We start from the raw sequence: 26,913 nt of genomic DNA, 5'->3' as shown, positions 1-26,913 counted from the left end.
GTATTCGGGGCGGACTCTGCTAAGTGCACTGGAAACACAGAAAGTGAGGTATTCGGGGCGGACTCTGCTAAGTGCACTGGAAACACAGAAAGCGCTTGTTTTGTTCACCATGGGGAACGCACTGTAAGCTCTTGATAATGATACTCTGACATGGAGACAGTGCTGCTTGGGATAGATCACAGGGAAAGGTCTGCACACCTCACTCTTGCACTTGTTGAACTCCTTTGCTAAGACATTTTCTCTGCCCGGATAGTCAGCACAGCGCCTTTCCTTCTGCCATTTACAGTGAAAGGCACAACACTCAGGTATGTGTCCTGTAGGGGTGAAGTGGTGATGTGAGGTCTCTTCCTATAGGGGAGGGAGGTGAGCCACGGTCTAGTGCTTTTAAGTCCTGGCTGCATATTAGAATCATATTCATGGAAGTCTGTTCCTCCCCAACCCCCAGTGCCCAGTCTGCTGTTTTAAAGGAAAGATTTTGTTTTTCTGTTGAAACATAATGTGCCCATCTTACATTGCCCAATTGTATTTGCCTTTGATAAATATGCATACTCCCTTTTCTATTCCCATCATGACTTATCCTCTATAGTGAAGACTTTATAAATAATAGAAGTGGGCAAACTTTGGGGCAGACATATAAATATAGGAACTTATAGAATAAGAATTTAAAACAAATACCATTTACCAAATATTGCTTTGTAAATGTGATACAAGTGATCATTTTATATAATTAAAAATAGCAGTATCATCCCAGCTATTCTGAAGGTCAGTATTCTGTAGTCAGATTTTTCTTTGGGTCGCCAGCTCACAATTAATGACATGGAGTCTTCTTATTAATTATGAAAGCTCGGCCTCTAGCTTAGACTTGTCCCCAACTAGCTTTTATAATGCAAATTAACCCATTTATATTAATCTACATTCTATCATGTGCTGTTACCTCTCTTCCATCTTGCACCTCCTGTTTTCTCTCTTTGACTCCTGGCGCCTTCCTCTCAGACCTAGATTCCTCCTCCTACTTTCTCTCTCTGCCCAGAAGTCCCACCTATACCTCCTGCCTAGCTATTGGCCATTCAGCTTTTTATTAGACCTTTCACAGTGATACACCTTTACACAGTGTGCGAATATCCCACAACAACATTCTAAAACCTAGCTTGGGAATGCATCACCCCAGGATGAGCTTGTACAAAGATGACCCCATGGGTCCCCAGCCTCCTGTGCAGCCCTTTGGACTGACTTCTTCAGCACAGGCCCAGTGCTTCCATCACGCTGCTAATGCACACTGGAATGGCTGCTCCGACTGGTATTGGCGGACTAGTCACATTCATAACTTCTTGGCTGCTTTTCATTTGCTAGCAAGTTACCACAGTGGAATTCACAGCACCTGTATTTCTGAAAGCCACTACTATGTACCTGGAATGGAAATGGATTTTTAAAGAACAATATTGCTTTACAGCCTTTCAGGGGAGGTGGTCAAGGAAACTCTGCATTTCTTAATTTCTTACTTGTTCTTTAATAAGTATGGCAGAGGAGCATCATTGCAGACATGGTGCTGCTCTTGTTGTTTCAACCCATTATTTGCTCTCATCAGATTCATATTTGTGGTTATCCGCCCTGCATGGCAAGTGCTGAGAAAACATTTGTACAACATCTTGCCAAGGAAGACTGTTGCCTGTGTGGAGTATAGTGAATTCACTGTTCAAGATCTGCATGTGTTTATTAAAAGGGAAAAACCCCAGATACTAGTTAATTATATTCATTTGAATTACTACATCTTGTGGTTAGTATGTTGAATTTATTAAATAGTTTAAGTGTATCCAATACAGAATTACAGCAGTTTTATTGATATACTGGCAAAGAAACAAACATGACCACTCTTTACCATCTGTTTATAATGCTATATAAAGAAGACCATGTTGGTTGCCATGGAAACTGCATTTCCCAAACCACTGAGTGTTTGCTTAAATTCTCCAATCTTTTAAAGTCATAAGCTTTTTCCCAAAAAAAGAAAAAAATTAAAATGTCCAGTGGTTTTTTTTTTCTCTGAAAGTATTTTTTTCTGTAAAATTTATGCCAAGACTGATATTTTGCCTCGGAATCTCATTGATTAGGTTGGGGGCTCTTAATTTGAGAATTTGGGTGTTTTGAGAAGTACCATATATCATTTATAAGCAATAAATGGCTTTTTCAGACAACCTTGTTATTGGGAAAACTATAAAAAGGAGCCTGAAGAGGTGACTAGTACAACATGACACTGGGAGGCCACACCAGCTAGCCGTGCCTCGTCACTGCTGTCATAGTAGGCGATGTGGCAAAGACGCAGATAGCAGGGAGTTCACGGGGGTGCTGTAGCAATGTGAATTGCTTCCTGTCTTCACATCCTCACTGGCCACCAATTTGTCTCATAAAAATCAGTGAAAAGGAGGAGATGGAATTTAGGAAGCTTCCATTGCTTCTTTTCTCATTCCTAGTTAAATGAAGGCTCTTGTTAGCTGGCCAGTAACTTTTTAGGAGGGAAAACTGAAGGAGACATGTCAGCCGAGCAGTTACCAGTGTTGCCAGCGTTTGTAGGCTTTATTGATGTAGTGTTATCCTTTACTCTGTTGCCTATCCTCAGCTTTACTTAAGTTTATCTGTATTTGCCTGTGTAAGTCGATGTGTACCACATGTGTGCAAGAACCCCCAGATGCCATAAGAGGGCATCAGATCCTCTGGAACTGGAGTCATTGGTGGTTGTGAGCACCATGTGGGGTCTGGGAAGGTAACCCAGCTCCTCTGCAAGAGCAATAAGCACTGTTAGCCACTGAGCCATCTCTCCAGCCCCTTTGTTGTCTTTTAAAAGTGGATTACTTTGAGCTGGTTCGGTTGGTAAGGCACGTGCCTTGCAAAGCTGGATTGTAATATGTATTAGGACAAAATATATGTGTTTTTGTTTCATACAGGATAGAACAAAAGTCAGCAAAGCCTTAAGTCATAAGCTTCAAATTCAAGATTCCTATCCTTTCTGTTGCTAGAAATAAAAATATAGAATGTGTATAAATTATTTCTGTGGAGAAATTCATATTCTCTCCAATTTTTAAAAAAGTGCTCAAGATACTCAGTGGACAGAAAGCATGATTTCCTTCCCCCAAAGCTGGGAATTTGTGAGCTATTTTAGAGGCCTGTAGAGGCTCGGCGGTCACAGCCCACCAGAAGGGCACAGTGCCATGGACCACAAGCTGGGCCTTCGCAGAGCTTCATTTCACTTTAACGCTCCTTAGCTAGGGACTAGACCCTAGCTTCTCTTTCAGTCTCTGAGGCATGGTTTTGATTTTTGATTTATTTATTTTTGGGGTTTTTTTTTTAATGCTAAACTAAAAGGTTTTGATTTTAAACTGCACAGCACTCTTAGTGTACTGAAACTCTTTAGGTCTAAGTGTGAATGGGAGCTATTCAAGCTTCTGTGGCCATATTTAAGGAGCCTCCACTCCCCTGGTGCTATTGCCTGGGAGCCTCTTTGAGCATCCCCTAACTGAGGAAGAGGTTGCACCCTTCTGTCGGTCCAGCTCCTAGCACATCAGACCTGGAACCCAGAGACATTTCAAAGCAATATGCAGGAAGAGTGAATTACATTTTTTTTTTGGTACATTTCTTACCCATAAAGTACTTTTAAGCCCCAATTTAAAGCAGTCATCCCTGTTTACTCTTATTTTAATTCTGTTGCATGCATTATCTCTTTATATTGGATGGATATGAACTACAGAGACAGATATCAAATTGAACCCCAGGTCTCTCGCTTGTCAGTTACATACTTTTAGACAGGATGCACTATTAATTCATTAAAGTTAAATGTCTTTGTGTACAGGTCACTAGTCTAAACACTGAAGATACAGCTGTAGGTAAGTCTGTGTGATGTAGCATGCTTAAAATGAATGTAGGCTAGGAAGACAACCAACATGCATGATTACAAACAAGTAGCATGTCTGATGACAGCAACTGATAATCCCCATGGGTCTTAGTGTCCCTATCACAGCACAGAGGGATGGTTGTTGAGACAGGCAGGATGGTACAAGTGAGAGCTGGTAGACACTGCTGAATGAGAAAGTCTGCCTACTCAGGTCTGTGAGTGAGTTCTCCCTGCCTTTCCTAACAAAGCAGCTGCTTCTGCTCTCGGGGTGGAAGTTTGCCGGGTAACCGGTACATAGTTGATTATTAGCAGCTCTCTGCTAAGCAGGTGCCATCCTGTTCATTAACTAGCATATAAATGAAACTCTAGGAACTTGAATTGTGTTTTGCTGTTGACACATAATTTGAGAGATGGTCTTATCATGATAATCTTTTCCTTTTACCACCTCCATTGGTGGCCATTTTAAATATCTACAAGGTCTTGAAGTTAATTAGGAGGCAACATTCCTGACTGTGGGCTAATGGGTTCAACTCAGGCAGTCAGTCATAGGTTCTTTTCTCTGATGGGAACTCTTACGTGGGAGAGGCACACACACAATCTGTGCCCCCACTGTCCTTGTCACCTGTAATTCTCCCATCTCTTGGCCTTTTGTACCCTAAATTAGTGTTGACTTTGGAAAAATTAATGAGATTTCCTTTAAAATTTTGCTCTTCTGAAGCATATTATTGCAATAATATTGTTCTGTGTTATTTTTCCAGTCACTTTTGAAAACACATTTTTCTTGCTAAAATCTGTTGCACTTCTTATTGCTATTTACCTCCTTCTGACTTGCCCTGGAGGTATTATCTGGTTTTCTGTAAATTATATCACCATTTTTTTCCCCAACTTGCTGATTTTTACTGGCTTCCTCCATCTGCTGTTGTATCTTTTTTACATTTGGCTTTCTCCTCTGCTTAATATGTTATGTAAATACTAACTGTATGACTGTCTACCTTGTTCAAGTACGCACTTTCACAATTTTGTGAACTTGGACTTCTTCATTAGCTAAGGTGACTGATTTTCTTAGCATGTGCATTACTTTTGCAGCAGTCATTTTTAAAATTTTTTTTCATTTTTCTTTATTAAGAAATTTTCTATTCACTCCACATACCCCCCACAGATCCCCCCTTCTCCCTCCTCCCACCCCCCAGTCTCTTTCCCAAGCCACCCCACCTCCTAACATCCCCCAAATCGAGGTCTCCCATGGGGAGTCAGCAGAGCCCGGCACACTGAGCCTAGGCAGGTCCAAGCCCCTTCCCACTGCACCAAGGTACAGCAGTCATTATTAAATATACCTACATAGGAGACCAAGTAAAGCCATGTAAAATGATAGATTAATCTGAGAGCAGTTAGGTTTTTTGCATTTGAGTAGGGGAGGCTATTGTAACTGATACTTTGTGTGGAGGAAAGCAGGAAGTACTTTGGAAACATGTTCAATTCATTCTCTGACAGGCGGGCTGTGGTGGTGGGAAGAAGTGTAATGCACAGTAAATTATATCACTGCTTGAGTGGTATCCAGTCTCTGTGTCTGTGTGGTGCAATGATGCTTGTATTCCATCCAGCCCTATCTCCTTGACCCCTTGCCTCAACGCTAAGTTGGCATTGTAAGATGTGAGCAAAGGAGGTTTGTACATAGCAATTATTCCGTGAGATCGCTGAATAGTTTTCAGTGTAGCCAAAGATTATTGCTTCATTTCATCCCATTAGTGTTTTTAAAGCTACTCAGTTCTATCTTTGTTGCTGTTGTTTTCCAGCTGTAGGTCTAATTTTTAGGTGGTGGGCCACATCTGTCTGCAGAGGTGATCACGTCTGACATTGCTTCATTCTTAATGAGTACCGCTGGTGGTCAGTATTCATTTCTGCAAAGCCCCTGGCCTGCTTTCCTCTCCTCCTCACCATTCCGCTTGCTCTTTCCTCTTTTTCCCAGCTGTGTCTTCTGCCACATGCCCATCAAACCTAATTGCAATATCAGGAGGGCTTTGGTGAGGTAGTTCTTGGCACTGTCGTCCCTTCGGGACTTAATTCGGTTGGGCTGTGCATGTGGCCCTCAAGCCATGTCAGTGGCCGCTGTAACTCCCAGATTCTAAAGGCTGCTCACCTCAGGCCCTAAAATTGTTTCAAGTCTCAGACAATCTAGTCTTAGGCTAGAGGTGGCAGCAATCATACAATTTGCGTCCTTATGTCAATGGAAATCATTTAGCTCATCTGCTAATTCCACACAACAATCTGTGACATCTGGGCTATTTTTAGTGACTCTCAAATTACCATAGTTTAAAACTATTTTCATGAGTGTTAGATTTTTCTTTTACAACTGAGTAATATTATCATCAAATTGCTATGTGTGTGTGTGTGTGTGTGTGTGTGTGTGTGTGTGTGTGTGTGAGAGAGAGAGAGAGAGAGAGAGAGAGAGAGAGAGAGAGAGAGAGAGACTGACTTCCTTGATACTATTTAAATTGTGGCTCTGTGTCTAAATCTTAGAAAATTAAAGCACTTAGTACAGGTTTCTGAGGAATCATCAAATATGGGTTCTTTTATTCTATTTCTTCAAATGGGAAAACTTACTGCCTTTAAAAAATTCTGTTGTCTTTTAAAGTACAGATTTTGGTGGGGGGTTGTTTTTTTTTTCTCCACACTTAAAAAAAAAATAAGGCAACTAGGAAAATAACATTCACCTGTTATTTCTGCTTGATAGCATGTTCTTTCTAACATTCAAAAAATATTTCAAACACAGAATAATGCAGGAACACAGAAATCCTGACCACAGATGTCCCAGGGCTTCTATTCTGTGCATGACCTATTGTGAAATGAATTGAGACAATGTTGGCATATCCCTTCAATTCCAACCACTTCAGCAGAAATTCAAGGCTGTCCTGGGCTACACAGTAAGACTCCATCTCCAAAATCAAACAGAGCCATGGCTCAGTGTGTAAAGGTGTTTGCAGCCAAGTCTGATGATCTGAATTTGATCCCCAGGACTCACCTGATGGAAGGAGAAAACTGCTTCCCACAAGTTGCTCCTCCACGTGCACACACACACACACACACACACACACACACACACACACACACCAAATAAATAAATCTAAAGACTCCTGAGTGCCTACAGTCTGTGAAAAACAAACAGTTCTCATGCTTCTGTCTCCCAAATGCTGGAATTATAGGGGTGTGCTACCACAACTGGCTTATTCTTATTTAATTAAATTTATATCATTCCCAATTCTTTTAATCTAACATATTATATTCTATGGTTTTAAAACTGCAGTTGTAGTTCATTAGTTGGTCGCAAATTCAATTTATTGAGTTTCAATCAGCAAACAAGCCAACAAAAACCCTAAGGTAGGAAAAGCTCCGAGTATTCCTAGGGCTCTGCTCAGTCTTGGTTAGACTCAGTAGTGTGTGCGAGATTTCTGTTTTAGCTGGGGACGTAGTTATAAGTGTTATTAAGGGTTTTATTAATCAGCCTAACCTTGTGTTTGTTAGAATTTGGCATCTACTTTTTGTGTTTTTCTGCATGGGTAGTAAATAGTAAAACATATTGTTTCTAGGTCTTGGAGCGTGATTCTTTGCCACCCGTTTTTACAGAGAGGGGGCTTTGAGTCTGTTTAATGATAACAGTTCATTCTGTGGTCTCTTCTTTCTCTGTGTGTATATGTGCATGTATGTTCATGTGGAGGCAAGAGGATGACTTTGGGTGGCATCCACCTGTTTTTGAGTCAGGATTTCTCATTGGGCTGGCCTGGAACTTGCCAGGCTGTTTGGCCAGTAAACCCTGGGATCTCTTTGTCTCTGCTGGACAAGTTTCAAGAGTCAGTTTTCTCCTCCCACCATTTGTGTTCTGTCAATTGGGTTCAGGTCATCAGGCTTGGCTGCAGGTACCATCTCGCCAGCCTAGAATTCTGTACTCTTAAACATGGATCTTAAAAAGGACTTTACCATAGGGCTGGAGAGATGACTCGGTGGTTAAGAGTGAGTATTGCTTTTGCAGACGTCTTGAGTTCACTTCCCCATGTCAGGTAATACATAACTGTCTGTAATTTCAGTTCCGGGGACTCCCAATGCCTTTGGCCAGTGCAGGCCCCTGCACTCACAGACACACATACACATAATAGAAAATAATAAAAATTGCCATACTTTTCAAAGAAAGAGGTTTTTTATCATGCTCCAGTTCTGATACCCACCACTGCCTTCCATCTGACAGTACCTCCACCTTCTCTTCAAAATGAGGGCAGGGCACTGAGGTAGCAGTGATGTCAGTTCCTTCTTTCAAATGAAAGAAGAAGGCACAAAGACCATGTATTCACTTCTCTGTAAAACTTAGGAATAGGTCCTTGGTATGGCCCGTTATTATCAGTAGTAACTTCATCAACATAGTATTCAAACAACACAGCATGGCATATTTGTTAGGATGTGCTGAAGCTTTTACCGTGTGACTGTCACTTTTAAAGGAGTTGTACTTTAGGAAGAGGATCTCATGCTCGCATCGGCAGCACATACACTAAAACAGGCAGAGGAGCTCAGGACTTGAGAATGGATTGGCCGTATTTCCAGCTGTTGGTAATACGGCTGTATTAGTGTGTAATGTGTATTATGTAATATCATCAGTTGGCTGGCAGTATAGCCATTCGAGGTTCTTTTGCTCTGCCTGCATAGACTCATGGATCAGTGGGGAGTTCAAGTGCTGGTTTGTGTCAGCTGGGGTTTCCTCCACTGTTCAGCAGCGTAGAGTGGCAGCAAGTGTAACCTCTAGTCCTCAAGCCCTTAAGCAAGCCTCAGAGAAGGGGACTTTTAGCCCTGTAAGTGTGAGCTCCTCATATACCTGGGAAGTCAGGCTTTCTGGCCTCTGCCCTGTGTGAGGCGTTGCTGCTCCCAGGCAGGCCTAGGTGTCAAGATTCCTCAACGGTTAGTAGTGGCCAGTATTGTACCTCCCAACTGATCCTGGCCCTGAAGACTTCACAGCTTCCTGGCGATCAGGCCTTGGCTCCTTACAGCCTTTCCCCATCTGTAGTGCCAGTCAGTCCTCGGCCTCTGTCGCCATCTTTCTACCTGCCCCTCTTTTCTGCCCTGGCCACCTGGAACGATTCAGCTGCTTCTGCTTGTCATCCATCCAAGGGCTGGCTGCCTGGCCCTTCCACAACTTGACCACTGTCAGCAGGAGCTCTCTGCCATTACCACCTGCCTGTCCTTTCTTTCTGTTGCTTCTTTCTGTTACTGGCCGGTTTGGGCTACTAAAAGTAGAACAGGAGAACCATTTATTGCCTGAGATTGCCCAACCTGAGCAGGCAGCCTAGGGGAGTGTGTTCAGATGACTCACTGCGTCTGAGGACGTAGCCCCAGAAGTATTTGGTCCAATCACAGCCGTAGAGCAGTGGTTCTCAACCTTTCTAATGCTGAGACCCTTTAATACAGTTCCTCATGCTGTGGTGACCCCCAAACATACATTTATTTCACTGCTACTTCATAACTTAATTTTGCTACTGTTGAGAATAGTAATGTAAGGGGTTGGGGATTTAGCTCAGTGGTAGAGCACTTGCCTAGCAAGCGCAAGGCCCTGGGTTCGATCCTCAGCTCCACATTAAAAAAAAAAAAAAAAAAAAAAAAAGAATAGTAATGTAAATACTGATATGCAGGATATCTGATATTCATCCCCTGTGAAAAGGTTGTTCTGTCCCCAGATTGAGACGCTCTAGTGTCTTGCCTGTGTTTTGGGCCAGTCACTGGTCACAATACCTGTGTTAAACCTCTAGGGGAAACACTTGTAGGTGTGAATGGTTGCTGAATCATCTAGAGTTCATACAGGATTGTGGCAGTGATGGCCAGCTGAAATCTTTGCATAGTTCTCTCAAGGCACCAAAGACTGGGTTTGCAAGCCCAAATCATGCTTAAATCTTGGCACTTCCATTATTAATTGACTAATGTGGCCAGTAATTATTAAACTTTTCTAAGCCTCCTTGCTAATTTTCCTCATTTATAAAGAGATGTCACTAGGGATTTCTTGGCATGGTTTTGTGAGAAAACAGCTGATGCTTGGCTTCACAGTATGTTATAGTTGTTGTCTTTGTTGTTGTGTTAATCATTTTTATTACTTAGTGTGCTAAATGCTGAACTAGAGGTTTATAGTAAGTATTACCAAAGCCCCTAAATCAGGCAGCCACTGGGCTGGTGAGATGGCACAGGGGTAAAGGCAAGCCTTTCTGCCAAGCCTGATGACCCACATTTGATCCCTGTGACCCACATGTGTCATATGTCACTATGTCATAGTGGAAGAAGAAGGATGATTCCTGCAAGCTGTTCTCTGATCTCCACATTCATGCCTTTGTATTTGTGAACATGTGCTTGCACACATAAGCACTGGCCCACCCATACACACACAAAAACAAATTTAAAAGGAAAGTGTACGTTCCTTAGGCTTTCTATTGCTGTGGTAAGACATATGATCAAAAACAACTTGAGGAAGAAAAGGGTTTATTTCATCTTGTACCTCATAGTCCGACATCCTGAGAGGTCAAAGGAGGAACCTGGAGGCGGGGGTTGATGGCGTACTGGCCTGTGGAGGAGCGCTGCTTACTGCCTTGCTCAGCTTGCTTTCTTACAGCACCCAGGACCACCAGCCCAGGGGTAGCACTGCCCACAGCGAGCTGGGGCCTCCACGTCAATTACCATCAAGAAAACACACCATGGTTTGCCCGTAGGCCAGTATGGTGGGGCATTTCCTCCACTGAGGTTTCGTCTTCTCCAGATGACTGCAGATTGTGTTGAGCTGACAGAAAGCTAGGCAGTATAGTGCAGTGTGTTTTGAAAGGCAGCCACTGGCCTTGTTTCTTTATATTGCATGATTGCAGCCCTCTGCTCCCACCCTCAGTGTGCATCTGTTTCTTTATCCATGCTTGGACTCTTTGATTTGTGGGTAGAATGCATTCCTTCATACTGGTTACCAATCTCCCCAGTCCCCTAAACCTAGGAATTCATGAGATTTCATTCCCATGTAGGTAGGTAGATAGGTAGGTAGCTTTTTAGGACAAAGTCTGGCTTTGTAGCCCAGAACTAGCCTTGAACTCACTATGTAGCTTGGGCTTGCAACAAACCCTCAATCCTCCTGCATGTTATAATTTCTAGTATGGAGCTCTGGAGGCATAGGTAGGTGAATCTCTGAGGTGGAGGCCAGCCTGGTCTACATAGTGTATTTCAGAACAGCCAGGGTTATGTGGAGAGAGACCTTGTCTCAAAAAACAAAAACAGGGCCGGGCACTTGGGAGGCAGAGCCAGGCGGATCTCTGTGAGTTTGAGGCCAGCCTGGGCTACCAAGTGAGTTCCAGGAAAAAGGCACAAAGCTACACAGGGAAACCCTGTCTTGAAAAAAACCAAAAAAAAAAAAACCAAAAAAAAAAAAAAGAACAAAACAAAAACAGAAAGAAAAGGAAGGAAGGAAAGAAAGAGTGAATTTCCTGAAGTACCACCAACCACACCTTTCCCTCTTCTCAGCTCTTTGCCATTTTTCTTGCCTGTCCTTACCTTTTCTTCCCCTCCCAAACCCCTTCATCCATCAATTTCTCTGGCTTCAGCCATCATCTCCATGAAGAAGCCTACTAAATCTATACCCACGGCATTTCCAACTCCCCACTGGGCATCTCCATCTGGAAATCCTCCCTGCATTCAAAATTAGCATGTCAAAAATTAAACACATCAATTCCCTTCAGATTTATTTCCAAGCTCTACTAAGTATAGCATCGTTACCTTTAACAAACAGATTTGACTCTTAACTTCAGCCGCTGCTGTTCCTGTGGTCTTCTCTTCTCTCCCTGTGTCTCTTTGATCTGGTCAGTGGGCCCTACTACCCATTGCCACCGCCATGCTGCTGCATCTTCCGGTGAGTCTTCATCCCTATTGCCACTGCCCTAATTGAAGCCCCCATCATGTCTCCCCAGGCTAGGGTGAGGTGCCTCCTCACTGGTCTTCCCTCTCATTTCCTCTGCACCCAACATGCCATCACCATGGTATTAGGCCCAGGGAACGGTTTTAGTCTTTAGTGCTAATTGCACTCCCATCTCAAGTGACTGCTGTCCAAACCCCCAGAGCGCTTGCAGAAGTCCACACTACACCTGAGTGCCAAGGCACGTGGTCCTTTGGCTGTCTGTTTTAGTGGGCTTGTTTACGAGAACATCATGCCTAAATGGAGACTCCCACAGCTTCTGAACCTGCTCCCACTCTCCCCTTCTTGTCCCTGCATCTCCTGCTCCTGTTTGTGAGTTACTCCTTTTCCTCACTATAATAATGGAGCCCCAGGCTCGCCGTCTGTCCCATTCTCTACTCAAGAACATTTGACCATCTTTCGGTCAGGGTATTGAGGGCCACCTCCAGCAAGAAGCGTTTCTCCGTGTGCTGTTAGCTGTTACTCTCCTGCTTTCGTTTTCTTTACATCATTGAGTATCTAGTCAAATACATTATGAGCTTCCTGTAATAGCTGCTTCCTTACAGCTCTTTTCTTTGTCCCTCCATCTTGACACATTTGTATTAAAACAGAATTTAAGAGGCTGTAGTTTCTAAAAAGTGCACAGCAGTGATTTGAGAACTTGAGGTAGAGGATTGCATTAAGGAAGAGAAGTGTTTTAGCAGCTGTGGAAAGATGTGATGGTACAGCAGAAACTGAGCCAGCCTTTTTTTTTTTTTTTGGTCAGAGCTAAAGACTGAACCCAGGGCCTTACGCTTGGTATGCAAACTCTCTACCACTGAGCTAAATCCCCAGCGCCTGAATCAGCCTTCTAATGTGTGGCGGCTGCCTGGCCCAACGCTTCATCTTCTCAGCCCAGCCACTAGGGTTTCAGTCCTCCTCACACTGGCCGCTCAGCAGAGCTCCACATCAGAATTCTGGGGGAGGAAACACTGTTCAACCAAGCTAGGCGTGGTGGCTCACACCTGTAATCCAGCCACAGCCTGCTTGGGCTAAACAGTAAATTTCAGGCCAGCCCATTGCAGAATGGGTTGGGTTTCCTGTTTGTTTGCTTGTTTTGGTTTAGTTTTTACCCCAAAATATAATTTACAGACTTTTCAGAATTAATAGGATTTAAAATTTGTTATATATTCATACAAAGTAATTTTCTAGGACTGTAAAAGTGGAATATCTCCTTGAATTGAATCAAAATGTTATTTTGGACTTGACCCATCTCTAGCTGTGCATTAAGCTAGCCCAGTTATCCTTAGTGAGTATAACAAAAGCCACCTCTTAGATGCCTTACACCACTTGGTCACACCCCTGCCCAGCACCACTGCCACTGTGTCTCTCTACAACAATGATAGCTTTTGTTGGTTGTGTTTGGTTTTTCATTTGCTTTGCTACTGCAGTACCTGCTGCCCATTGTTGTTTGGACAAGGAGCAGAGCTCTTGTCATAGACTGTTGAACCTGCGCGGCCTAGTCCCTGTGTGCCTCCAAGTCCCTCTTGTGCTGTGAAGACTCTCTTCTCACCCTTCTCATACTCCTTTTTCATCTGTTCTTCCTTGGAATGTCAGCTCAGTCATTACTTCCCCCAAGGAAGGATAATTCCTTTCCTGATGAAGATAATTCTGTGAAGAATTTTTATGCTATTCTTTCTCTCCCTTTGTCCCTGGAAGCATTTATTATGATTGTGACTTCACATTTTATTAGTGATTATTTCCATTTCTTCTGCTAGATCCTAAGCTCCATGATTGGTTTACTTGCCATACAGCCTGTACCTGGCACAGTGCCTCGTGTATGGAAGGCTTCAGAGTTCACTAGGTGAATGAATGTGGGGGTGATGGAACTTGTTTATATCAACATAAACAGTTCTGCAGAGTTTTAGTGAGGAGAATTACATAATACTAACTATGACTTTCATTTTCAACATTGATAACAGTAAAGGATTTCTCACTTTTATATTTGCTATAGTTATTGTGGGGTATCAAATAATATAGTAAAATAAAGTTATTCAGAATCACAAAATAAGGAAAACTCCTAGATGTCAAGTAGCCCAGGCTTCGGTGGAGCCTCAGACATTTCTAGCAACAAGGGTTAGGCATCAGCAGAGGCTGCTGAGGTTTCTTAGTGTCAGTCTTGAAGCCTGTCCAGCCTTTCCCTCTCCCCGTGGAAGCCTTTCAAGTGAGCAGTGACCCTCTGGTGTTCTTCTCTAGCCCCTGCCCTCAGACTCTTCCCACCGTGGGGGGCCTCACCTCACACCTTCGCTTCTCTCCAGAATACTTTCCTCACAGAGACTCCAACCCGACTCCTCCTCCACTGCCTCTTCCCGACACAGTTTTTGACTGAATAAAATTGAGGACATCAACATCACCATTTTCCTCCTTGACGGCTATACATGGGCAATACAGGCTGAGTATCATCTATCAAGATGCTTGGGACCAAAAATGATTCCCACTTCAGGGTTTGTCAGGTTCAGGAGTATTTGCAATGACTTGAAGCTGGTTGAGGACCCCTAATCTGAAGTAGAAATGCTTCAAAACCCAAGACTTTCGTAACCTCTCTGTGATTTTGCCAGCCTCTGGATATGGTTCAGCTTGCCAGTATCCCTTTTTAATAGAGGACCGAGATCAAAGCGTCCCCCAGTGACCTCAATTATGTGTGTAAGATTAGCACTGTCCTTTGAGAATCCCAAAGTTCTTAGGCCAGGAAGCAAGACCTCATGTTCTCTTCTGGCTGTGAATGAATATTCAAGCTTCAGGGAGTTACCACATCAGTTTATCCCAGCGCTGTTTTTAAGGGCGTTAGTGGAGATAAATGTTTGGGAAACATTTCATTACTCAAACTGTTCATCTGCCCTCTAGTTGTTAACTCTAGTCTTCCATGACTAAGGGTCAGAAGGTGTGCTTTTTGGAACATTCTCTTGTTTGGCCAACCAGTCTATTTCATATTCCTCCTCTATCAGTACCACATACTGAAAGAGGCAATGTTTCAGTGAGATGACATGGGGGTGACGATTCCCCTGGAGATCTACTATGTGGTGAAGCAGAAAACCATGGGAGATCATATTTGTTAGAAGAATGGGGAAGACTTGTTGAAACATGGGAATTGAAAGTAGAAGAAAGAAAATGTTTAAAAAAAAAAAAAAAAAGCCGGATGGTCGTGGCACACACCTTTAATCCCAGCACTCAAGAGACAGAGCCAGGCAGATCTGGCCTACAGAGTGAGACCCAGAATAGGCACCGGAACTACACAGAGAAACCCTGTCTTGAAAACCAAAAGAGTTGAGGGAAGAGGGGGCAATTGAAGATAGGGTGCCAGAACAAAGAGAATGTAGCTTATGAAAAACTTCCAGTCACATGCCACCCATGGCGTTCCACACTTTATTCACATTGCCCGTCCATTCATGACTAGAAAGTAGACACTGTTGCTCTTGTTTTATGGAGCAGGGTGATAGCCTCTGAATCATACAACTGGTGAGTGACCCAAGAACTCGTCCAGCACAGCCCCATCTGGCCCTGGAACCCACTGTTGTGGTTGACTTAGCAGGTTTAAGCATCCTTTTGATATCAGAGCAAATTTTGATTGTGAAGGAGAGCTTGGAGTGTAGCACAGTGATAGAGAGCTTATTGGGCATTTGGAAAGCCATGGGTTCCAATCTGGTGCCCGTAATAAAGGTGAAAGGGTAGAGTTGGCGGTTAACCCACCATGGGAGTGTCACCAGAAACTACATCAAGGTCTCCAGCTGTCTTCTGAACTTGCTGCTTCTGCACATTATCCTTCCCTCCTACAATTCTTTTTAGTTTAGAAAAAAGTCCTGTTGTGCTGTCTTAGAAATGTGAGCATTATTATCCACTTCCGGGCGAGTCTGTGAATCCTCTTCTCTCTCTGTTCCAGGGGCCTTGTGCATGACAGCCGGCATAACCTCCAGCTGCGGGGCCTGGTGGTACTGCTCATCTCCAAAGCTGCAGGGCCCAGTGCTGAGAACTGTCAGAACTACGACATGGTCAGTGGGATATACTCATGGTAAGTATTCCAGCGTCGCCCTGCAGATTGTGAGTCACTCTTCAGCCCAGTCATTCTGATTCTAAGTCAAATAAAAACAGAGTTGAGTCCCTGTTTGATAAGCCTGATGACCTAAGTTTAATGCCCAAGGACCTCCATGGTGAAAGGAGAGGACCAGCTCCCAAAAGCTGTTCTCTGATCTCCACATGTATACTCAGTGGTATGCACACTACAGCCAGCATGGTTTGGTAGATCTCTCTCTCTCTCTCTCTCTCTCTCTCTCTCTCTCTCTCTCTCTCTCTCTCTCTCTCTCTCATCTAAGTATTTTCAGTAGAAGTGATATACTGGGATTGGTTTCAATTTCTGTTCACTTCGAATTAATTTGTTTATGTTGTTAGGTTACTAAACATTTTGTGAGTTACTCTTATGATCATTCTAATGCTGCTAGGAGAGTTGGCTACTCTTGAGAAAACAAATCCCAAGCCCGGAAACATTTTCTCACCGTACATGCAGCAAATGCAGAAGTTCTGACTCTAGATCGCTTGTTCCAAATCTCGTTATTCACCTGTCTTCTCTCTCAGGTAGTTCACTTCTCTTGTACATTAGTCTAGATGTTAAATTGGTGTGTTCTAAGATCCTCTGGTAAGAATGTCTGAAAAACTTGCAAATGAATCTACTTAGATGTGTATCTATCTTCTCCAAACTGCTTCTGTGTTGGAGCTCAAAACTTTACCTTATACATTTTACAGAAAACTCTTGGCCAAATTTAGCTGAGATTACAAGAAAAAATACACCAAGATTTAGAATGATTATTAGCAACCCATTTGGCAGTGAAAAGCAAATGGGTCACACATCTCCATCCTATCTGGAATCCCTTGATTTTTCAGCTTTCTGACTTTGATCCTGCCCTGGTTGTTAACTGTCGGCTTGTACATCTAGATAACTGTGCACAGGTGTATAAGATGAACACCAGCTATATTTTATTATTTCTCATAGCCTTTTTAAAACGCCACTCCATATGTAAGAATTGTTTGTAACTGAATCATTCTCATGTTACAGAAGAGATAACCATTCCAGAAGTTAAGATTTATCAAAAATCTCCTAGATAGGAGGTGACAAAGTTGGATTGAAACCCTATTTTTATTCTTGATAGGTAGGGGTTCTGTAATTCAGGGGCACTTATCCATATGTACATGGTTACCCCATGATGTTTGCTCAGGTTTCTACCCTCTGAAACAACTCTATTATTCATCCTTGCCGTGCAGAGTCTGAGCAGCCTGCGTGGAATTCTGTGAGAGAGTAGGTGCCCACCAGGCACAGGGAAGATCTCCAGCTGAGGCTGTGTAGAGAGACACACGCCTGCAATCCCAGTACTTGGGGTACTGAGGCGGGAGGATCCCACTGGAGGCCTGTCTGAGCTACAGAGTGAGGCCCTGTCTCAAAAAACCAGAATCTTCTTCAAACAATCTGAACACATTTTATGTGAGCATGTAGAATCCTAATTATGTTTAAGAATGATCCTGACATATAATTCCAGGCCCCTTTCTATAATCAAACTTGATCTAGTAATTCATCAGTTGGGGTGTTTTACACACTTGCTAAGGTGGAAAAGTAATTTGGCACAGGCCTTTGAGAAGCCACCAATTTGTTTGTCTCTGCTCCCTTAATTGTTCAAGTGTAACTTTTGCTAGAGGCTTGTATCTGTAATGCCACAGTGAATTATTGAACATCTGAGGGAAGTACTGATTTGGGAGCTTTTTAATTTACCTCCAACTACTGGGGTTTATATTGTTGGTGGTTTTTCTCTTTAGCTTGACTTAGATGTCAGCTAATGGGGCCTGAGTGAATTACCTAAGGGACCCAAAGTGAGTTAGGTGATCTCTTTTGTTTGGCCTCAGGATATAACTGGTGCTGTGACTGTGTCTGCAAACTTACCACATAATAGCTAAGAGAGACAGAATTTAGGCTACAATGTAATAAGTGTAGTTGGGGGAAAAGGCAAGAGACCCACATTTATAAAAATGTGCTGTAACCATCCACCTAAGCCTTTTGGCAACAAGATATCAGGTTTAGAGTTTATTTCATCAATCTTAACTTTTAAAAAATTGATTCTAAGGCCAATAAAAAATATAACTGCGGCAGGAGATAGACATTAGGGTTGAGCATCTGCCGGGCATGGTCTGGTCCTTACAAAAGGTTCTATTACAAAAAAATTTTAACTAAACTCACAACTATCTTTAGCATAATGAGAATACTTGCAACTTTCCATTCTCTTAGTGATAGAATGTTTTTGTTTTGTGTACAAAAAGATATTTTGTACTGAATACAATACATATTATACCTGAGTTGAGATTTTTCTAATGTAGCATGATTATTAAATTTAAAGAATTCAGGTGGTTGTTGTTGCTGTTAGTATACTGGTAGTGTTGCCTTGCTGTGGAGTCCAGGGTGGCCTGAAACTGGCTGTGTAGCCTAGGATGTTGTTACTGAATTCGTGACCCTCCTGCCTCAGCCTCTCATGTGCTAGGAGTGCCAACACAGTAGGCCAGGTGAATTCCCAACGGTTCAGCTTTCCTTGTTGTTTTATAAGAACCACTCAATGTGTTCTTGTAACTAGCAGTTAAAAACAAACTATAAATTGGACATATACGTGTTGGTGCATGAACTGGAACATGAAAAGCTAAAGCTGAGGCACAAGGACAACCTGGGCTATGTAGTGATTTCAGAGTTAGCCCAAGCTATATAGGAGACCCTGTGTCAAAAACCAAAACAACCCCTACAAACTGAATACAGGTTTAACAAACACATATGCTCTTCTTCCCTAGTACCCGGCTAGGCTTTGCTTCCCAGCTTCCCTTGCAGTTAGCTGGGTTATCTGTGTGAAATCTAGCTAGTAGGATTTGAGCAAAAGTGGTGTTATATCAACAATGTAACCTCAGTAGTTCGGAGATAAATTAAAAAGCTTCCAAGTTAGTACTTCCCTCAAATGTTAAATAATTCACATTATAGATAGAAACCTCTAGAAGTGTTATTCACTACTTCCTGGTCATAAACATCTTGCAGTGTGATGCGTGTTAATCAGATGCTCTTGGAGGCCCATTCAAGGAGATGTCATGGTCTCTGAGCCACCCTTTGGAAGAGAACCAACCTGCCTGTCCATGTCATCAGCATAATGAGGGAAAGTCCACTTTAAGTCACTTACATGGGTGCTTATTCTGTTAGCAGCAGCAGATGCTAATGTAATACACTTTTCTGTTTGGGTTAATGCTAGCACTGTTCTATTGAGTCCTTATCCTCAGAAACTTCTTAATCTTGATAACTCCCACCCTTTTGTGTTCTCTGCCCCGTAAGCCACCCATTTCATTTTGGCAGGTCTCCTTTTCTTGCCATCCATTTCCACTCCCCTGTTTCAGGTCTTTGTTACTTCATTTCTAGATTTTAAGCACGGTGGTCTTTCTGGTCTCTGCTTCTCCGTTCTGGTCTTTTTGAGTTGAATACCCCAAGATCCTGCTTTGATCGTTCATCACACAGCTATTAAATGTTCTCCATGTATCAGGCACCTTACATTTTGCAGGTAATAGAAACTGAATACTGTATATTATTTGCCTGAGGAGACCTTAGCATCAAGCTAGGGAATACATAAGTGTATAAACAACTCCAATGTAGTCAGGTATGGTGGAACATGCCTGTAATCCAAGTACTTGAGAAGCAAAGGCAGGAAAATTGCTGTAAGTTCAAAGCCAGTCTGGACTATATAGTGAGTTTCATGCTGACCAAGACTACATAGTGAGACCTTGTCTCAAACAAAACAAAATCCAAACCAAGTGTAATACCAGGTTATGATGCTGTAAATCAAGAATGGACAGAGTTCTGTGGGAGAATTAAGAGTGTTGATAAAAATGGGGAAAATCTCTTTTGAAAGGGGCCACTTAGGCTTTGAGTAGAGGACGTAGAAGTGAGCCCTGAAGATAGCCAAAGGCCATCAGCTCTAGGAAAGCAGGTGAGTAAGAAGCACAGCCCTAGGTGGAGGACTCGAGCTTCTCACTGACCAGAGACATGGGTCTAGAGGTACCTGGAGGAGCCTACAATAGTGTGGACTCCTAATAGGCATTCAGTTCATGATTGATACATGAATGAATATATGAGTTCATAAAACTGAGACAACTTCATTATGTGTGTTGTGGCTTGAATTGTCATCTCGAGTCCTATGTTGAAATCCTGTCCCCTAGTACTTCACAGTATGACCTTATTTGGAGGAGACACCTTTTCCCCCAGGGGTAATCTAGTTAAAATGAAGTCATGAAAAAAGCCTTGACCTACTAGAACCAGAACCCTTTAAAGGAAAAGCTGGACACAGACACGCATATCGGGAGAAGGGCCTGCGAACCTGTGGGCTCAGGCTAGGCATCTCCAGCCAAGGAGAACAGTGTGAAACAGATTCTCCCCTCACAGCCTGCACAAACCCACACAGGGAGAATGAGGAGACACATGGAAAGAAACGCTTGAGAGAGACTGCAAAGAGCCCAAAGAATGAGGGAACCCAGCAGGCAGCAGAGCAGCCCTGAACCTGGAGAAAGACAGCAGCTGCCTGGTCGGTACTTCAGTGAGTTGGTTGTTGTCTGTTGTTCTAGAGTATGTCATGACACATGTGTGGATCAGAAGACGACTTTCCAGAGTCAGTTCTCTCTCTCCATCATGTAGGGTCCCGGGCATTGAACTCGGGTCATCAGTCTTGACAGCAAGCACCCTTACCTGCTGAACCATCTTGCTGGCCTGAGAGTGTTTTTAAGAATTAAATGAGGGCCAGCGAGATGGTTCAGTGGGTAAAGGCCCTTGCCATACAATCTCTTCACCCACATAAATGTGGAAGGATGGAACCAACTCCAGGAAGTAATTCTCTGACCTCCACATGTGTGCCATGTTTTGTGTGCACACATATACACATGACTAATAATATAACAAATTTTAGAATCTTTTCAAGAAATAGACGGAAGTCAGGCTTGGTGCCACATTCCTCTTACCCCAGCACTGAGGAGAGGCAGGAGGATGAGTCCCAGATCAACTGGGATGGATAGTGAGGCCTTATGTAAATCAATACTGGTGAGTAAGTAAATACGGACTGGCAGTAAAGCCCTTGCCTGGCATTCACAAAACCCTGGCTTCAGTCCCTAATGATAAATACCACAAAAGAAAGGGCAAAGGGAAAGGAGACGGGAGAGAAAGGAGAAATGAGCGATTGGAACAAGTGCAGGGGCCCAGGAAAATGTGTGCTGTGGGGCGTAGCTAGAGTTTGCTTGGAAGATGACCTATTGAGATTTTACCCCAAGCACATGACTAAATATTGCCTTGCTCATACTCAGACCCTTGTGTCCTCTAAAGCCATGCTTTTCTTTCCTGCCAGCATTTCCCAAACTGTGTTCCAGAGTTTATGGATGTAACTAGGTCTATAGTTGAGCAATGGTCAGTCAAATAAGCATGTGCTAGCATGCTAGGTCAAAAACAATGAAAAGATTCTTCTGTTTTAGAATACTCAGGAGTCTCGATGGACGTAGGTATGCTCTGTACATTCCTACAAAGCTCCTTTTACTGGTTATTTGACTACAGAGCCGCTTAAGCTGTCAGCAGTGGATCTTGTAGAATGTTGCAGAAGTTTAGAAAACGTTGTTCTATTTCTGAGTGCCTAAACGGAATGGTATTGAGAATTCCGTGAGGCAGAAGTATGCTTTCCCTAATGAGAAAGCAGGTTTAGAAAAGCAACTTTCTGAATTCCCACCCCATGGGGCAGGTAAGGAAAGAAATACATGCTTGCAAATTGCTTCAGTTTGTAAAACCAGATCCGTTCCATCGCCTGCTGGCTGTGTGACCTAACAAGCTCAGTGCTTAGCTTCCCTTCTTGACAAAAGTGACTAAAGGAGGGTTTGTGTTGGTTTAGCTCCTAGTTCCCAGTCTCAACCATCATGGCAAGGAAGTCACAATGGCAGGAGCTTGAAACAGTTGGTCCCAGTGTTCCCAGTCGGAAGAGAGCAGTGACTGGACTTGTTAGTGCCTGGCGTTAGTGTGCACTGCTTCCTCCACTTAGACAGCTTAGGTCTTGGCCACAGTTCAAGACAGTCCTTGCAGGCATGCTCTTTCAGTTGAATTAGATTTTGTCAAATTGACAACACTCGCTGTCAAGTAAGTTCTCTGCCTCCTCACCACTCTGCGGGTTGGATGAGACAAGGCATGGTAGCACTTAGGACTCCAAGTTCAAGGACAACCTGGACTGCATAGTGAGTACCTAGGCCTACATGGCCCACACAGTGGGTCCTGTGTCGTGTTTGTTTAACAGGTGGTGTCTTATTACTTCCAAGCCCTGTCCTGGTGTTCTGTCTTTTGTCAGACTGCTCACTCTACAAGGATAAACACTGCACTTACCTTCGTCTCCTTTATATGTAACTAGTGGCTCAGACACTGTGTCCACTTAAATCTTTGTTAGATGACTATGTCTTCATTATATCATAATGTTCTAATCTAGACTGAAACAAACTTTCAAATGACATGTTCTGCCTCTTAGGCAGACCCTGTTATATAAAGCAAACTATAATGCAGCACTTCAAGAAAGGAAAGTATTAGTAGAATATCATGAAAAATAATACAAGAGGCCAGAGAGATGATGTTTAAGAGCACTTGCTGCTCTTGCAGAGTACCTGGGTTCGATTCCCACTACCCATGTCAAGTGGCTCACAACTTCTTTTCGCTCCAGCTCCAAAGGATTGATGCCTCTTCTGGCCTCTACAGGCACCTACACGGACATACACATACCCTCCCACTTCATCCCTACACATACATAAACATAGCTAAAAATAAAATAATCATTTTTGAGAACAATCCAATTTTTTAGATACTTTTCTTTTATTGTTGAGATTATAATATAATTATATCATTTCCCCCTTCCCTTTTCTCCCTTCCATGTACCCTATTTACTCTTTCAAATTCATGGCCACTTTTTTTTATTAATTATTGTTATATGCACATATCTATACACATACATGTCACACACACAAACACATACATATAACCTCCTCATCTGTATAATGTTGCTTGCATGTATGTTTGCAGGCCTGATCATTAGGTACTGGATAACCAGCTGGGCTGCTCTTCCCTGGGGAAGACTGGGTCTTCTGCTCTCAGCGTTCCATATTGCCTGCAGTTCTTCATGGAGCATTGAGGCCTTGATGCTCCTTCATCCACTTTGGCATGTCTATTATTATCCTTTGGTTCAGCTGTGTTTAGGCTGTCATGTTGGTAAGACATTACAGTGTAGCTTCTGACATTAGTAGGAGACGCATCTCATAGCAAACTCCCTGACCTCTGGCTCTTAGAATCTTTCCACCCACCCTTCCTCAGTCATCCCTGAGCCTTAGGTGTGAGAGTTGCTTTGTAGATGTATCGGTTGGGACTGGGCTCCACAGCACTGCATTGTGATTGGTGGTGGTTTTTTTGTAATGGTCTCTGTCTGTTACAAAGAGAAGTTTCCTTGTTGAGGGGTGAGGATTACACTTATCTGTGGGTATAAAATAAATATTTAGAATGTAGTTAGGGATTATGCTAGTCTACTAAGGTGGTGGTTGTAGGTTCTTCTCCAAGATCCCTGACTTTACCAGCCCTGGGTAGTTGGATAGATTGAGAAGAATCAATTTTTTAAGTATTTTTTTCTCTGATTGTTGAGATCATAATTACATCATTTCCCAGCCCTAGCCCCATCTTCTACATCCCAAACCCTGCATATCCTCTATGGAGCTCATACTGTACTGCCACTGGCTAGCTTCCTAGAGTTGTCTCCTTCCTCTGGTTCTAGGCATGATTTTCTTCTTGTTGATTGGGTCTTATGTCTAATTAGAGAGCTGTTGGTTACCGCCAAGGTGTGCATGCCACTACTGTACCCTTAGGGTTATCATGCTGTGCTGGTCACTGTTGTGAGTCATAGCTGGGTAGGACTGTTGGTTGCTTCCTTCCTTTGGAAGCTCACATGGCACCTTCTGGTACCATGAAAGCTAGCCCTCAAGGAGGAGACGTCCAGGTCTGTGGGCATCTCTGTGACCACCACAGCCAGCAGAGTAATGATCCCCAGGTTCATTAAGGTTACTTAGGTAACATAACATGACTTGTAGAGCAAGTATTTTTGTTGTTGTTGTTGTTATTTACTCTGGATAGCAGGTGAGCGAATGACTAAGAATAAGCCATAGGGACAGAGAATATGGTTCAGTAGTAGTTGTGCTTGCTTAGGATCCACAAGATCCAGTTTCAGCACCATGGAAAGAAAAACAAAGAATAACACTGTTTGGTATTTATTTGTTACGTTGCTAAGAGAAGATTGTATGTCTTCCTGTGCTGTTAAAAATAGTTGAAAGGGCTGGAGAGGTCACCCTGTTTCTAAGAGCATTTGCTGCTTTTGCAGAGGACTTGAGTTCAGTTCCCAGCACCCACACTGGGCAGGGACCCAACACCCTCTTCTGGCCTCTGTAAACACCTGTATGCACATGGTGTGTATGCAGATAAGCAAACATATAGATATAAATAAACGTTGGAACTAAAAGCAGTTGAAGGGATCACATTATAACCATATCACCCCACCATTTAGAGTGTTTTAGCACATAGCAGTCAATGGCTACTTGATCGGGCTGAACTATTGCTAATAGTCATATTTCAAGGAAAGGCATTCTTAAAATGTCTCAAAACAAGTTACAAATTTTCATTTGAAACTATTAATATATTTGACTGTATAAATCTTCAGTGGAAAAATTCTGTAGAGCAAAGGCCAGCTATCAGATTTCAAAAAAAAATTTACAGCATACATAATCAACGGCTACATTTTACCCTACAAATAAGTTGAAGGTCTTATGTGTTAGAAGGATGGCAATATAACACAAGCATGAACCAAGGATGTGAACAGGAAGTAAACTCAGAAACCTGGTTGGAAGGAACTTTTATCTTTTGGCCTCTACGATCAAATATCCTATGGAACTGCATGAATTGTAGACTTTATGCTAATTATAAAAAATACAGGAATAAAGCTAAATGAAATAGTTAAGTTAGCTTTCTTTTGTTTTTGTTTTGAGATAGAGTTTCATCATGTAACATAAGGTGGTCTGGAAGTTTTTTTGTTTTGTTTTTTGTTTTGTTTTTTTTTTGTTTTTTTGTTTTTTGTTTTTGTTTTTGTTTTGTTTGTTTTTTTGGTTGGGTGTGTGTGTGTGTGTGTGTGTGTGTGTGTGTGTGTAGCCCAGCCTGACCTTGAACTTGTGATCTTCATAGCTCAGCCTCTGTAGTATTGTGATTACAGTCCTATACCCCAATGCTTGCCTCCAGATTAGCTTTCTTAAGGTGAACGTTCATATTAAAGTAGACACCATGACTGCTAATTTTTCATTCACCTCAGTTTTTAATTGAAGTAATTAGGATTAAATTAGTGGTATAGATTATAAGGTAATTGTTGGGCCTCAAGAACTTCTTATACGGGGTTGGCGAGAGACTCAATTGTTATCATCATGCACTGGTCTTGCAGAGGACAGAAATTTAGTTCCCAGCACTCAAGTTATATGGCTCACAACCACCTATATTTTTAGCCCCAGGGATCCAAGACGCTTTTCTGGGATCCTTGAGTACCTGTACTCACATGAACATGCCCACACACATATACACATAGTTAAAAATAAAATAAATCTTAAAAAGACAAAACAAAAAGAACTAACAAGCATGATGGCACGCACACCCTTAATCTCAGCACTAGGGAGGCAGAGGCAGAACTATCTCATGAGTTTGAGGCCACCTGGTCTATATAGTGAGTTCCAGACAAGCTAATAGCTACAGAGTGAGGCCCTGTCTCAAAAAAATCAAGTGGCAGGGAAGGCTTTATCATACACAAAAAGTCTATAAGGCTGGTAAGGTGGCTTCTTGCATACAGGCATTCATTTCCCATGCAAGCCTGGTGACTGAGTCAGTCCCCAGAGCCAAAGTAACAAGGGAGAGAACAAGCACAGAGTTGTCCTCCAACCCCCACATGTATGCTGTGGTGTGTACGCCCGCACATAGCATGCACACACAGAAAATAATATTAATAATTTAAAATTTTTTTAAGTGTTATAAACATACCTATGTCAATCTAGAAAACACCTTAAAATTAAGGTGTTGCTCTTAACATTACTCTTTCCTCTGAGCAAAAGTGGATCAGGTCATGACTGGAGGATGAGGAGCTTCAACGTGGAGAACATCAGGGGACTACATGAACCTCTCTTCAATGTGGAGGACATCAGGGGACTGCATGAACCTCTCTTCAATGTGGAGGACATCAGGGAACTATATGAACCTCTCTTCAATGTGGAGGACATCAGGGAACTACATGAACCTCTCTTCAACGTGGAGGACATCAGGGGACTGCATGAACCTCTCTTCAATGTGGAGGACATCAGGGGACTACATGAACCTCTCTTCAACGTGGAGGACATCAGGGGACTGCATGAACCTCTCTTCAACGTGGAGGACATCAGGGGACTACATGAACCTCTCTTCAACGTGGAGGACACCAGGGGACTACATGAACTTCAAATGTGGAGAATATTTAAAAATTGGAAAAAGCCAGGGTGTTTTTTTTTTAATTAACCTTTAAATTTAGGTAATTGGACTTGGTCTCAGCTATAAATATTACAATTCATTATTTGCTTTATAGCATATTATTAAGTAGCATGTGTTGACTTCTAATTGTAATAACAATAGGCTGTGACTCTCAGCCTTCATCTTTCCATACATTAGGATTCTTTTTTTTTTAGGTTTATTTATTTATTATGCATAGTGTTCTGTATGCAAGTATAGCTGCAGGCCAGAAGAGGGCGCCAGATCTCATTACAGATGGTTGGGAGCCACCATGTGGTTGCTGGGAATTGAACTCAGGACCTTTGTAAGTGCAGTCAGTGCTCTTAACCACTGAGCCATCTCTTCAGCCCACATTAGGATTCTTCTAGTATTTAAAAATGCCAAACATAACAAAACTGTATTTGCCTTGGGGATTGATGAAATTAAAGAGCATCTTGA

The 26,913-nt window shown here is 42.6% G+C and overlaps 1 protein-coding gene across 1 annotated transcript in view; it reads left to right on the top strand.

The window, feature by feature from the left end:
• The window catches only part of Pdss2 (decaprenyl diphosphate synthase subunit 2), a 231,211-nt gene that overhangs the window by 52,253 nt on the left and 152,045 nt on the right, over positions 1-26,913 (top strand). Inside the window, exon 2 of the mRNA XM_036168915.1 lies at positions 15,742-15,870. Within this exon, the coding sequence (XP_036024808.1) occupies positions 15,742-15,870 (129 nt within the window). The remainder of the gene's footprint in view (positions 1-15,741; positions 15,871-26,913) is intronic.

The sequence above is a fragment of the Onychomys torridus genome, chromosome 19, assembly GCF_903995425.1.
Source record: "Onychomys torridus chromosome 19, mOncTor1.1, whole genome shotgun sequence".
NCBI lineage: Eukaryota > Metazoa > Chordata > Mammalia > Rodentia > Cricetidae > Onychomys > Onychomys torridus.
This window is presented reverse-complemented; position numbering and strand designations above follow the sequence as displayed.